Here is a 14127-nt window from a genome sequence, read left to right as displayed (position 1 = left end):
TAAAAAATGCGATTGTCCTTATTTATTTTTCAAATAAGCTATTATACTGTTGGATAATAAAATTATTTATGATACTTTTTCCTCTTTCTGTCCGTTAACATGACATATTTGTATACAATCTTTAGTAATTTTTTCAATCATTTTCCAATGGAATCAAAAAATTCAAAATGTCCAAAAATTGAATTTTCGATCTGTTACTTTTCACTACACAAACGGAGAATTAATAATGTTCAGGCGGAAGCGACAGAGAAGAGACTGAGGAAGTTAAGTGAGTGATGAGAAATAAGAAACTTTATGGTAAATTGATGAGTAAGAAAATTTTTATTTCTTTACGAAATATACTCTGCAAAAAGTCCAGTTATTATTTTTATTCTTTCTAGGTTCTTATAGCATTCCAATTTTTAAGCAAAAAACAAACACTTTTGTAGGGAGATCCAGTTTATTTTTCAGTCAACAGTCTTATTTTTTTCTGTCATTTTCCGTTCCAATCAATAACTTATTCTTTTTCCAAGAACTGATTACTTTGGAAATGTTTTTTAGAAACTCAATTCACTAAATATATTTCCATAAATTTTAGTAATTTAGTAATTTTGTAAATCATTGATAAATAAAATGGATTCCCTGGTGAATTAACTATATCACAATGAATAGTTACAATGTAATTGCACTGGCATGCACGGGCTCCGGTACTTGCCCAATAACAATCACCCCGCAATTTAAAAAACCAAAAACTGCAGTGAGAAAATGAAATAAAGAAAACGAAAAAAATCATCATTCCGTCATCTCTATGAAAAAAAAAAATTATTGTAAAATCTTCATATGAAGATTCGAACGTTATTAGTCTACCAAATAGGGAGCACAACGTTCAACGAACTCCAAATGTATCTCAAACTAATTAATTACCAAAGAAAATGAATAATTAATTATTAACAATAAATCTAATAAATCGTCCCTCATTCGTGTGTTTACTCGTTGCCGGGTGGCTCTACGCATCGATAAACTGTAAATTACCCACAGATATTTCATAAGAAAAATACAAAAAATTAACGAAATAAACAAGAAGAATTGAGGAAAAATATTATCAGAATAGGTAATAGAAAAATTTCTGAATAAAATTAAAAAAAAAACAAATATAAAAAAATAATATTTCGAAAAATCAACCACGTGCATTGCCGTTATGTATGGCGTTATGAATAAATTTTTGAGTATTTTTAACTGATCTTTTTTGGTCTTTGGCATGAATTTTGTGTTTTTTTTTATGATTTAAAATCAACTTTAATTCCGAGCCTACCATGTTGTGGACGCCAGTAACAGCAGGCGAGGTACAGAGCTAGGATTGTGACGAGTAGCTCGATGAACAGGAGGGAAACTCCTACACCGATGATTATTCCAATGTTCTTCTCAATTGCTTGAGAAACTGCTTCATAACAACCCTATAGAAATTACACAAGCAAATGTGGTATTTGTACTAATTATTTTGCTGCAAAACAGGCACATGAAAATACCATAATTTATTATTTGAAAATGAACGTTGGATTTTTGGCCACGAAAGGGGACTGACAAATAATCAGTAGCAACTTTTTTTATTCAAAAAAGTAATTAAAAGTGAACGAGATGAAAACTCGGATGAAATCGGCTAGAAAATCATGTTTATTGTTTTCTCCCAATAAAAAAAGCGTTTGAAAATAGAAATATTTTCATTTGCAGATTTCTATTGAAAATTCAATGAAGATTTTAACTAAGCATTTTTCCTCCCATCGGGTTTTCCTATTATCTAAAAAAAACCTGCTAGCCTATTATACTCAAAACACGTTATCTCTCTTATTCTCTTTATCTAACTGTCAACATAGTTTTACTTATTACTGACGCACTGAATCATTCAGTATAAATATGGATGTTAAGGGGTGAGAAGATAGAGATTAGATAAAAACGCATAAAACTAAAAATTCGAAACTCACAGTTTGGAAATATGAATTTGACTCGGATGGACTCAAAGGGCACGAAAGATCCTCAAGAACGCCGTCGTGGCCTCGTTTGCAGCAAGCTTCTGGAATCATTTTTCCAGTGGTCGTCCAGTCTCGATTATGCTGGAAGTCCCTGTAACTCTCGACGCCACAGCATTTTAACTGTAATGAACAACCGGTTGGGTAAATATGTAATATACACCCACCAGGTAAATATTAGATTTGCAATTTTAACTGGTTTTTATTGTTTTGATAATTGCACATGAGACGTTTGTGCTGGCCTGTAATCCATGTTTCAACAGGGACAAGGGATATCACTTGAGCTCTATTTAGAAAACTTTCTCCCGTTTTAAAAAATGATCAGCTAATCAATTAAAACACCTGTGTACGAACTAGTTCGATCATAATGGACAGCTTAAAATCCGAGAATTCAAATGTTAAATTCTTATGCGATCGATTTCTTCTTTTGAAGGATGAAAATATTCTCATAGAATTTTGTAAACACCGTTTCACATTTTTATTAGTGAATGCAGGCTTTTACGACGTTTGCATTTATGTTTTACCTGAATCATGGCTCCATCCCACGCAGCTGTCACAGCTTCGGTTTTATCTTCATTCGAATTGTAGTACTTTATCGTTGACTTGAGGAAATCTTTCGTGCTCCTCTCAGCCTTGGAAAAGTTAATTAAATTAGCTTTCATTTTTGTTCCTTTACCATCTCACTACTGAACTGTTTCTCAATTATTGTGAAACTTACGTCTCCTTTAAGACCAAATGCCAAACCGACCACCACACATTCCAGGATAAGAACGACAAGAATGAGGATTCCATACTGCGTAAAGTAACAGAGAAGTTCATAAACATTAAAAAATGATTTCTGTTATCATGTGGTAAAACGAGGTAAGTTATGAGGTAAATTATCTTCAACTTTGTTTCTGATGATTATCTAAAAAATTCCGGAAAGTATAGGAATTGCCATAATAGTCCCGACGATGTTGCACAGTAGAAACTATTGACAAAAGATATTGACCAATTAATAGAAAAGTATTTACCACACAGAGAAGACATCTAGACTCAAACATGGCACCACAATAACCCAAAAAGCTGACGATGAACGTCAGCGCACCTGCAACAATCAGGATGTAGGCGATCATCTTTATGACATCACCATCAGTTCGCGTCTGAAATGGAAAGAGGAAAAATCGATTAAAAAGTATCTAATTCGAAGGAAAGTGATTAAGTGGTATTCTACCCCTTCATGTTCTATCCAGTTTATAAAGTACAGGTGACAAGGGGAAAGGGTGAGAGGATAAGCCTATGAGAGCGATCGTTCAACACCTGTTGAGCATTTCAAAGTGGTTTTATGCCTTCAAGCGTTTGTAGAAGTGTCGTCCACTGGAATAAATCTCATTTTCAAGACAATATTGTCGCAAGTGCTTGGGAAATTATTTCAAACAATTTACAAAACATTCAACCACAATTGTTTCCTACATTCAATGAACCTTATTTATAAATTAAAATCGGATGAATAGAATTTGAAGTATTAACAAACGGATAAAATGAAAAAAATTATATTTTCTAAATTTGCCTCGCCAAAAAATTGAAAACAAATCGAGAGCCATTTTTTGAAGTCCCAAAATAGTACAGAAAGTCGCCATCAGTTTCCAAAAGAATTCGAGATTGATTCACTTGGGGTGGACAGTCCTCTATGACTTTATGAACTTTCGCTGAAAATATCTGTAAAATCAATATAAAAAGGTCAACGAAAATACTTCGATATTCATCTATTTTGAATTATCGGATAAATTTTTCAACGCCCTTTGGATGTTCCCACATCGTTTTACCGCATCCCTGGCACCGTTACCATGCACAGCATAGGTTGAACCACCTGACCTGCCCCACTGAACAACTTTACATACCACAATCGATTCCATTCGGGGAATACCCACCAACTAATTCACCTCAAGTTTGGCTTAACAATTTTAAGAAGTCAAACAATCGAGTATTTACACACAACACGCGATACAACTGTTGTAAATCAACATTGCATAAGTGTGTGGGCGATCGATTGAGCTCCACCCCCAGGGGAGTAAATGAATTCTCGTGTCTTTCGTCATTCTAGTTTCTTTTGCCATCTAACAGTGACGATAAGATCGATGCTCTTGGTGACCTCGACATGCTAAGGAAGTAGTGCAATCAGGGCATCAACAGGTGTCTTGAAAAACGTGATTTTATGCTTCTTACAGTAGTAAAAAAATAACCTAAACTTCAACTCCTAATAGTTTAATTAATTAATAGTTTAAGGAGTGATATAATTTTTTAATGATGAATCTGTATTCCCTCGTTGTACTCAACTCATTGAGATTTCTCCCAAAGATCAAGATTTTTAATTAGACATTTCCATGATTGAGGAGCTTCGTTGAATCCCAAATGATTATAAGTCAGACTGTTCGAGTATAACGTTCTAATTACCTGTCCGCAATGCCTCAATACATTTCCCCCTAGTCCGACAAGGTGGTCCATGTTTCCTGGATGATAATTAACATCCCACCAGGTGAGGAAAGAGACATTCAAGCTTCATTACACAAGGGAAACTGGTACAGACAAGTTCCAACAGTGCTTCAATATTCAAGCAACTTACATCATGTTTATTATCTCGGTGTGGTATTAAAAATGATGAAAATAGCATTTCATGGTTCACCGGGTGTTGAATATCGCCATCTCTTCAATCACCTTTCCAGAATTTTTTTTTGTTTGATGCATTATAGATCGGTAAATGTCAAGTTATAATTATTTGTGAGACGTTAATTAATTTAACAGGCATTCTATAAAAAGTTTGCTTCAAACAGACACTGGCTTGTTTTTCTTGTTATAAATAGCGAGTACAATTGAACAAGTGAGAGTGGCATGGAGAATTGTTTATTATACTAGTGTATAGAGCGCAATTCGCGTGCTTTAGTCTAGAATATAATCCACAATCACGTTCAAAATTTTATAAATTATTTTTGTAATTTTCAAGTGTACACAATAATGGATAATATATAATATATCATGTATATGTTCATGTATCATTGTACGTTGTATATTTTTTTAAAGGGACTCCAAAAAATTGCGAACAGTAAATTTTTCTCTCCGTGTAATGAACGTCAGGGTAAATTGGACCATATTTACTTATCATCAGTGGGCAGTGGTACATCGAGGCGTCGATGATTACCACCCACTGGTTTTCACTGATATTTTTATTGCCACCTATTTTCATACCCCCGTGACGTAATGCAATTTTTCCACTCATTTTTTTTAATGATTAAAATACAAGCGATCGTTAGTCATACGGCGACACGACTAATTAAGCGAACGGGCTTTTTCTAGTCGAAGGTCATCTGTGTTGGTGTCGGTTGAAGGATTCCCTGGAGGAAAATCATGCATACATCTTTTGTATCATTTTTTTTTTTTGCATTGTTGCCATTGAATGAAACTGTTTGCGTAACATTATCGTATCGATGAACAGCGCAGGTAGTGGTATTTATTACTTTTCTTGGAATTGATTTCGAGGAAACAAATTTTTGGCCCAAAATGGGTGTGCACTGTTGGACATTTTTATTTGAATGATTGAGTAAAATTATTGGAAGTGAACTGCAAAAATTAAATTGAGCTCATTATGTCCCCTGTCACAATTATTTATCTATTATATTCATCGGATAATTCCCTGGCAGTTGCTATGTGACAAATTTATTTTATAAACAAATCAGAAGCTGTAATGGAACTTTACAACTAGTAGAGCAGTAAAAAAAATTGGTGTAGACTTCCTGGTACACGAATTGATGTGGAATTAACACCGGATTTATATTTAACATTTTATGATTCAGCATAATTTTCCAACACCGCTATTTTACACCACCAACGGCACAGACTTCCTGACGGTCTGATTAGTGTCACAGACACGCCAAATTATTTGCAGTGAATTTCACCAGAATTGAACGGCTAATTACCCACAGAATAGAACATATAATTTGACAACAATAATAAAAATAAAATCGTTTACAATAATTCTCACTTTCATTGCACAAGTGGTTACGAGAATTATTAATTGAAAATGTATAGTTTTTATTGTTGACAGTAAATTGAATCAGTAGTGAAGTGGTAAAACGAGTCAAGTTGCCTTATCTCAAGCTTTGGGTTTTGATAAATCTCTATTGGAGCCATTGGAAGAATTTTTATGGATTTTTATTTTTATTGTATTAAATATGTAGTTAAAGATTGAATTAATGAAAAAAGGGCTATATTTTGATACCGTCATTGAAAATTCCCGGAAATTGAGTGATTCTTTCCGCACCTCTAACACTTCGAAATCTCGAATTTTATGATTATTTTCTGCGTGGAATCAGACTCGGAAAAATAAATACACGAGAGAAATTCCAAGCGCAATTCATCTTTGATTTTTTTTATTCAACAGTTGCGTAAGTTTACGCCTGGTGTCTGGGCTTATATAATCATCGGCTGCAGGTGATTTTTCATGTAATGTCTGGCTATTGATACTGTAACATGCGAAAGACTACATGCGACAAGAAATAGGCTCGAGAAAAGTGTTGAGTAAAATTAGGGAAATTTTTGCAATAAAGAAATTTATTCTCTTGTGAAATCGCTCACACTTCTGATAAAAAAGAAATTGATCGATTTTCTATTGCGACATTAATAGACCCATTTAATGCCGAATTCAGTGACTGATTCCCATTTGAACTTTTGTGATGAAGTAAAGAAAGTCGAGAGGATATTGTGCCGGCTTTCCGTGCCTTGAGATGAAAGTCGAGTGTTACTTTTACTTTCCGCATTTCCCCGACTTCTCCATCGGTCATGCCTGGACAGAAGCCCATCCAGCTGTGCATCAGAACAAATATACATAATGCACTCCATAATTAAGTCATTAAGATCATTAATCACTGAATTTTTCACGAAGGTGAACGATTAGATAATGATAATCAAATAATCCTGTGATGTGCTACAACAGAGTGAATAAACTCATCTCTCGTTTTATTTTTATAAATATCTGATATTATTTTTATAAATATTTCTTTATAAATACAGAGACAATGTCTGAATAAAATGAGCCAAATGGTCAATGAGTTTAAGTCATTTTTTTCCTCTGAAACTACACATTTACCTAGACTATCGTCAATTTTGAAAATTTAAAAAATATATTTAGAAAAAATTATAGATTTTTTAATGTTTTGAAATTCATCCCCCCTATGTCAGAAATAGCTTAGAGAAATCTGACTAATATATACATATACATAGCTATATAGAGAGCTGATAAAACTAATCGGAAGAAGCTGTCGTTTCTAGAATCTCTTGACAAGTTTTCCTCATCACATTGTGACCCAAAAAAAAAGACCGCCCTACGTGTCTTAATTCTAACGGTGAATCACACACAACTGTAGCCCTGAGAATAACATAATGTTGCAGCATAACCCAACGAGGCATCAAGAGAACTCGAGAGCACTCGTCATGAATCCTAATGTGTAGCTCAACTCAACTCTCATCTGTCCTCCTCTCTCGTTATGCCATGAAAACTACCGTCTTGTTTACAACCTCTGCCTATTTGCATGACCAAGTGTGCTTGGAGTATAATACACGTGGGTGTGGCCTCCTTCCCTTTCATTCGGGGGGAGGTATCATCACACGTGAGAAGACGTCATAATCATTAAAAAAAATTATTTCATCTTTTTAACACTTTGAATAGTGTCTAACACATTGTTACTAATTTTTTTTCAACTCACAGTAGCACGAAAAAATTATATAGCTTACTGAGAAAAATATATGACGAAAATTGCAACAACGTGTGAAATTGTTATTAAATTATTTTTGTCTGTCTCCCAGAAAAGAAGAGAAAAAAAACGTTTTGAAACTATCGTAGATACAGTATGCAACAAATTACCCATTGAAGGGTTTCTTTTTTTCCCGATCAACAATTTGTTGATTGACTACGCGTTTTCACGTAACACGCCAGTTCCAGCACGCACTAATATAAATTATTCATAACAAAAATTATTAAATCTCATGATGAAATCGTTTACCTGATTTTTACCCCAACTCAATTTCATGCTTTCTCGCTATTTCAAAGTAATTGAATAATAATGACACTAAATGACAATTTCACTCGGTATTTGAATTACCTGAACAGTTGAGTAACTTAGTAATTAAATTCATTTGTGATGAAAGTGAGAAAATAACAAACTTTCATCGCAATTTTTAAGTCTTCAAAATGGGAAAATGAAGATTAATTTTCAAGCGAGAATTGAAAGGCTTCACTCAACGCTAATCCAACGTATGGTGTTCTCCTCCATGAAAATCAATAATCGAAAATAGCCACAGGGGACCGATAGCCCATTCAAAGTTGCAAAAAATTTCTGCACAATGTTTGCTTTTGCAAAATCATAAATTCAATTAAAAACGTTTTTACGTCAATTTTTGAGATAAAAAATGGGAAAAAAATGAATTCCTGAGCAGCTCAAGTTACACGTAATCCCGCGCGTATTATGTCGTGCACGCGACCGGTAAGACCAGACGGTTGTCGAGGTGAAATTCAGTCAAGCACGATAAATGCAAAAATTCCAGGAGTTTTAGTTGTTTTATGTCTGAAGACAAATTTATGAATGTATTATCTATTCAAGGAAATTGGATTCTTGGAATTTTGTTTATCGAAGAAACTGATGAAATTAAAAAATGCAATGCTATGCGGATAATAACTCCTATTTCCTGGTGTTTTGCCCCGATGCCCAAATCTCCCAATAGCCTCATAGGCCTCTCGTTGGAGCTCAGATTGAGATTCAATGGAAGACAAACATGTCGACTCGGGAGATATCGAAAATTGAAGACTCCCATGGACTTGACGCAAGAAGAATTTCGTCACACCTGGCTTACACAACCCGATCACTTCCCCTTCATTCATTCGAATCCCCCCCCCCTCTCCGATGGAATCGACTTTCTTCTCATTTCCCACGAGTCAATGATATTACCACGCCCTCATTGCCCTTCTCCATCAACAATGTCTTTTCACATCATTGTTCATTCGCGATTTTGTTTATTTTTCAACTAACAACCTATTTAATTGGCTTTAGGTATCCCAAATAATATCTTCACTCGCCTTTTAATCCTGTTATTAATTCAATCTTCAATTCAATTCTCTCGAATCATAGTCAATTCTGCTTGATCATTTCAATCGTGTCAATTAAAATTGTGATAAATGAAATAAACTTCATAATGAATTTCTGATATTTACATTCTATTTCATAGATTTAGTTAGTTTGATCCGTTCATTAATTCGAATGTTTTCAGTTCAATGCCGAGGAGATGACATTATTTCCGTTTTTTCGTCCCATTAGCTAATTGAGAAGAGAAAACACTTTACAGTGTGCCGCTGATTATTTAACGTTATTAGCAAGTTTTGACAAACAATTCACGCGACCTTAATTTGAAAATAATTTCAGGGACGTAGTAATAGTGCAAAGGCAATGAGCATTTGGCTGAAAAATTTAATGAACGTTTTCAAATGAAATTGACGTAAAATTCATAATATTGAGAATTTAAAAATTAAGGGTTTTTGTGGCGATCCACTCAGAATTAATCTAGAAAATTAAATTAATTAAACTTGAATTACATTTAATCAAGGTATAATAACGCAATGTATATACTTACGCGTTGCACTACTTCTCAAAGATTAAATAGGAACACGACAGAGTAAAAAGAGGTATAACGGAGCTGGTTTAAGTTTCCAGAAGAGGAAAAATCGTGTCAGCTTAAGTGAAAGAAAATATCCAGCTTTATTATTTTTATTCACCGTGGAATTTCCCCTTAACGAGAAAATCCATCCTCTTTCGGAGAATAATGGACAAAGGAAGATGTCGAAATCGCCAATAGAAAAACCCAACTTCATAAATCAACTCAGAATCACCGTTATCAGCCATTTTTTATTGACTAGATTGAATAATAACGATTCATGTTTATGAAACGATTCTGTCAAGTGATGAATAGTGATATTGATTTTACTAGGATTGCTATTCTTGTTTAATTTCATTTTATCATTTACTTATCTAATTATTTATCTTTTAATTCCAATTATTGATATTAACACAGCATTGCAGACTAAAAACCTATTTACTGTTTTAATACCTTTGCCGTCATTTATTGTAGAAAAAAATTCTTAAGGAATTAAAATTTCTAGAAAAAAAATCCGATTCAGCATTTTAACATTAATTGCTCTGCATTTGATTTCAATTAATATTTCGTCCGTATTTTCTCGTGAAGGAAGTGAGTTCAAAGGTCAACTTCAAAATATTCTCTTCTTTATTTTTAAATAATCTTATTAATTTTTTTTCATCACCAGTCAACGCATCACTGATAATAACATGAAAGCGTTCATAATTATGCATCAGTGTTGGGCGACTGCAGGCAGTGGTGCGAAATTGCGGGAGAAAACAAAGGAGTTTTAATGGGATACTTTCATGTAGACATCGGAGTTATCAATCTCCAGGCGGTGAAATCGTCTCGACAAGTTCAAGTGCGAAATACATTACATAAGACCATGGCTGTTAAAACTACTACGCATTTTTTAATTTGATTGCAATTAATTTATCCTTTCATTTAGCGTACGCTGTTGAGAGTTTTTTTTTCACTGAAAAAAAAACAATTTCTCAGCCAATAGAATAGCCGTATTCAGCCAGTGTGTTACATATTTAATATGAAATTAACCTGATTATCTATTTTATGTTAAACATTGTTTAATCAACTTTCTTTGAAAAATCAAAAGGAAATAAGCTATTCAAGTCCAGCATCTGCAGAACAAAGTGTTCTCTATTTCTTCTTAAATAAATGAATGTAGGAAAAATTGTCTGAAGCCTCTGGAGTTCTCATTGGTTTTAATTACTCTTCTCACTTCACTGGAGAAGGAGAATTTCCAGGGGAGTGGGATGAGGAGAGAGACGACAATTGTCTCATCTTATTTATCCAATGAAGAAAGAGGTTGCAGTGTTATCTCAATTCTGAATCTCTAGAGACATTTTACACCTTTTTCCTTCCAAAAGGAAGACTTGTAATGAGTCAAAATGAATTTTTCTGTTTAAAATCCAAATAGTGGAAAAATGAAATGTTTAGACAAATGAAATAGCAGGAAAAAAGATCATTCCCAAGCACATTGCTAATTTATTAGTAATAAAGACTATACTCAACTCATTAGATAACATAATCCACTAGTTTGTTCATGTTTTTGCAAGTATTTGAGAGGGCGGAATTGAATAATGAAAAATATGGAATTGAGATAATGGAGAGCACGTGCTCTCACGAAGTATCATTATACTATTGGTCACGTAAAATAAATGTGTAATATAATGCCATTTTAGTCGGGTACAAGTGCACCGAATAAATGTCAGAGGGACTCCTACGCTAATACGAGATGTTAGACAATTATTTGAGTGCTCTTCGGCCTCGTTTTATTCGTGAATTACCGATAATTATGGGTTAACATGCCAACTAGTCAATGAGGTAAACGTTATTCTCTGACAAGAAAATTGTAAATGTCAATGAATATTTTTTCTCACGATATTGAAAATACTGTCAATGATTTTTCCAATTGTGGACAAAATAAGTGATAAATTGTTCTCGTATAGCATACGATTTAGTTATTTTTCCTGATAAATAAGCCAGTCGATTCCAATTGTTCGAAAAAAACCCAAATAATCAATTGACCCAATTTAAAAAGTGTCGTGATCGTGACTCGCGAAATAATGATTGAGGAAAAATGAAAGGAACCTTGACTTATGGATACAATGACGCGTAAATTCTGGGAAACAAGCGTGTCATTGGAAAGTTAGGGAAATTTCAGTTTCCCCAATGATGCAAAAAGATTGAATGTAAATCTTCGCAAGATTTCCAATGGGACTACCCACTTCTGAAGAGAAATGTGCAGAAATGTCTAGTAAATTGACAATCCAATAATTGAGAAAAAATAAATAAAAAAACGTTATTTTTTAAATTTTCGAATGTTCTGACCTTGACAAACCTGAAGACTTCTCTGAAGTTAATCATAAATAACAACATATATCCTTCCGCAATGCGACCGTCGGATAAGGATCACCTGACCATAAAAGTCCTTAATCTTAGATCTACGCAAATTGTGTCTTCCGGTATCTAAATCGCTGTGATGGCGTTGTCGAGAGCCAATAAAAAAATCCCAAATACAGAGGGAAGAAGGGTGGAAAATAAAAAAAAAGGGCTGAGAAACGATATGAGATATTTGGATCACCACCGAGTTGCGTAAAATTGTGCGAACATGTGGTAGAGGTGGAGAGACTTTATGGTAACTTGCCGTATGTTGAGGAGTTGGTCGGGAATTCGTCGAGTACCAGTACCTGCTGAGTTATTTAATCGTGGACTTCCCCTTTTGGGGGAAATCGGGTTTGGGAGGTTCGTGTGACAACACTACTGGTAGAATGACGATTTCATAATCTTGTTACTCACCAATATGTCTCCTCCCTCCATTTTTGCAAAGAGGTTGGTGAATGATGTCCTGTCTGCTAGGAGCCATATTCCTACTGTTAGTGCTGCACCACCAGCAAGCTAAAATAAAGAGTTATAGTTGATCACTGAGATAAATAATTCATTTGTTGGGCCAATATTTTATCGTTTAATAAATTTCGGTGGAAATGTTGTCAATGACGAATGGCCAAAATTTGTGAGCGTAACGATAAATCGTTTTCAAACTGTAACAGGAGGTCAACTGTGAAATATATCATTGTGAAGGCCTTTGATAAACTTCAGAACAGAATATAAATGATCACTCTTCATGAGAAAATTACGTTATCATGGTTCAAACATAACGTAACGTTATTAGTCTGTTAACAGTGCACTTTTAACCCTCGACTGTTCGCACAAAGAGTTTTCAGTATTTTTGCAATACCTACGACAATGTGGTGAATTATAAATCGAAAATTTTGGAACTCCTCATTGATGTGTTCTTTTAGTATCAATTATATACTAGAAAACAAATTTGTTTTTGATTAATATTCATTTATTTTAGAGAAGTACCTATTTTGTCAAAATTATATTTTTCCGGTTGAGGCATTTCCAGAAGGGTCTTATTACGTTTGAATTATGGAAATGTTATTGCCCTTGAGGATGACTACATGTTTCAAATGACCTCGAATGAAATCTGTTAATGATTAGGATTCATGATGGATCATGGTGATGACGATGCCTAGCGATCCATCGACAGTTAATAAATTTCGTTTTCAACTCCAATTAAACGAAATTTCTTATACTCACAAAGAAGACAAAGTTGAAGAAGCACAGGAAGTACTTGGCGCACCTCGACATACAACTCATTTTCTTAGCTGTTGAAAATCTGAAAAAAAAACAGGAAAAAAATCAATTAATCACAACAATCGTTAATACAAGAGCCGCTAAAACAATAAATATTCATGTTTCATTCTCCGACGTTCAAAAGGCAAATGAACGCTAGATGAACAAAACGAGAATATAGTTTGTGACAAGTGGTAAAGCCCAGGCAGAGAACTGGAGGATATTGGAGCGGATATTGACGTCGCGTGTTCAATAGTGTTGTGAGTTTGCTCGTTAGGATAGTTGCAACTACGGTTCGTTAAAATTATCCCACTGGCAGAGAAACCCGAAGTTAAACACAGTAGTTGCTTGCAGAGTGCAAAGCCTTCACGGAGTCCTTGCCAAATATTTATATTCAATGTCGGAACTGATTTCGAGTCAGCTCCTCTCAAGAATTATTCGACAGACTCAAATAATAATCCGAGTCGATTGCTACAAAATAATAATTTTAAAAAACCGAACAAATGATATTTAAATGTGTCCGTCACTCTCTCCTCCTCTTTTCATCGCTGCATAGATTATTCATAAAATTTTCTATCAATTTTTTTTAAACAATAAGGGGAAAGTTGCATTCACGGATTAAACAGCGAATCACTTCCGCGATATTATCATGGTTATTAGTTGAAAGAATAGATTGAAAGTTCAGAATGAGTGGATCCAGTGAAGAGGAATAGAAAGAGAGAGAGAAGCGAAAAAAAAAAATAGTGAGAACAATGAGAGGAAAACGAGGGTAATATTGCGCCTCCAAGGCGCACCCTCTCGACTTCCTCGTGTC

General features: G+C 34.3%; 1 protein-coding gene across 3 annotated transcripts in view; it reads right to left on the bottom strand.

Moving 5' to 3' along the window:
• LOC135163074 (tetraspanin-18) overlaps nt 1–14127 on the bottom strand; it is a 34325-nt gene that overhangs the window by 4150 nt on the left and 16048 nt on the right. For 2 of the 3 annotated variants that reach the window (XM_064122226.1, XM_064122228.1), the window contains exons 2-8: nt 13278–13356; nt 12474–12572; nt 3017–3145; nt 2722–2796; nt 2528–2635; nt 1959–2126; nt 1292–1433 (exon numbers count right to left, since the gene is read on the bottom strand). In XM_064122226.1, coding sequence (XP_063978296.1) covers nt 1292–1433; nt 1959–2126; nt 2528–2635; nt 2722–2796; nt 3017–3145; nt 12474–12572; nt 13278–13337 — 781 coding nt within the window. In that variant the 5' untranslated portion in view covers nt 13338–13356. Of the gene's footprint in view, nt 1–348; nt 1001–1291; nt 1434–1958; nt 2127–2527; nt 2636–2721; nt 2797–3016; nt 3146–12473; nt 12573–13277; nt 13357–14127 lie in introns of those variants that run through there. The other variant, XM_064122227.1, reaches the window with a different exon arrangement.

Source organism: Diachasmimorpha longicaudata, chromosome 5 (assembly GCF_034640455.1).
Source record: "Diachasmimorpha longicaudata isolate KC_UGA_2023 chromosome 5, iyDiaLong2, whole genome shotgun sequence".
NCBI lineage: Eukaryota > Metazoa > Arthropoda > Insecta > Hymenoptera > Braconidae > Diachasmimorpha > Diachasmimorpha longicaudata.
Note: the sequence above shows the minus strand (reverse complement) of the source record. Positions and strands in the feature narration are given on the sequence as shown.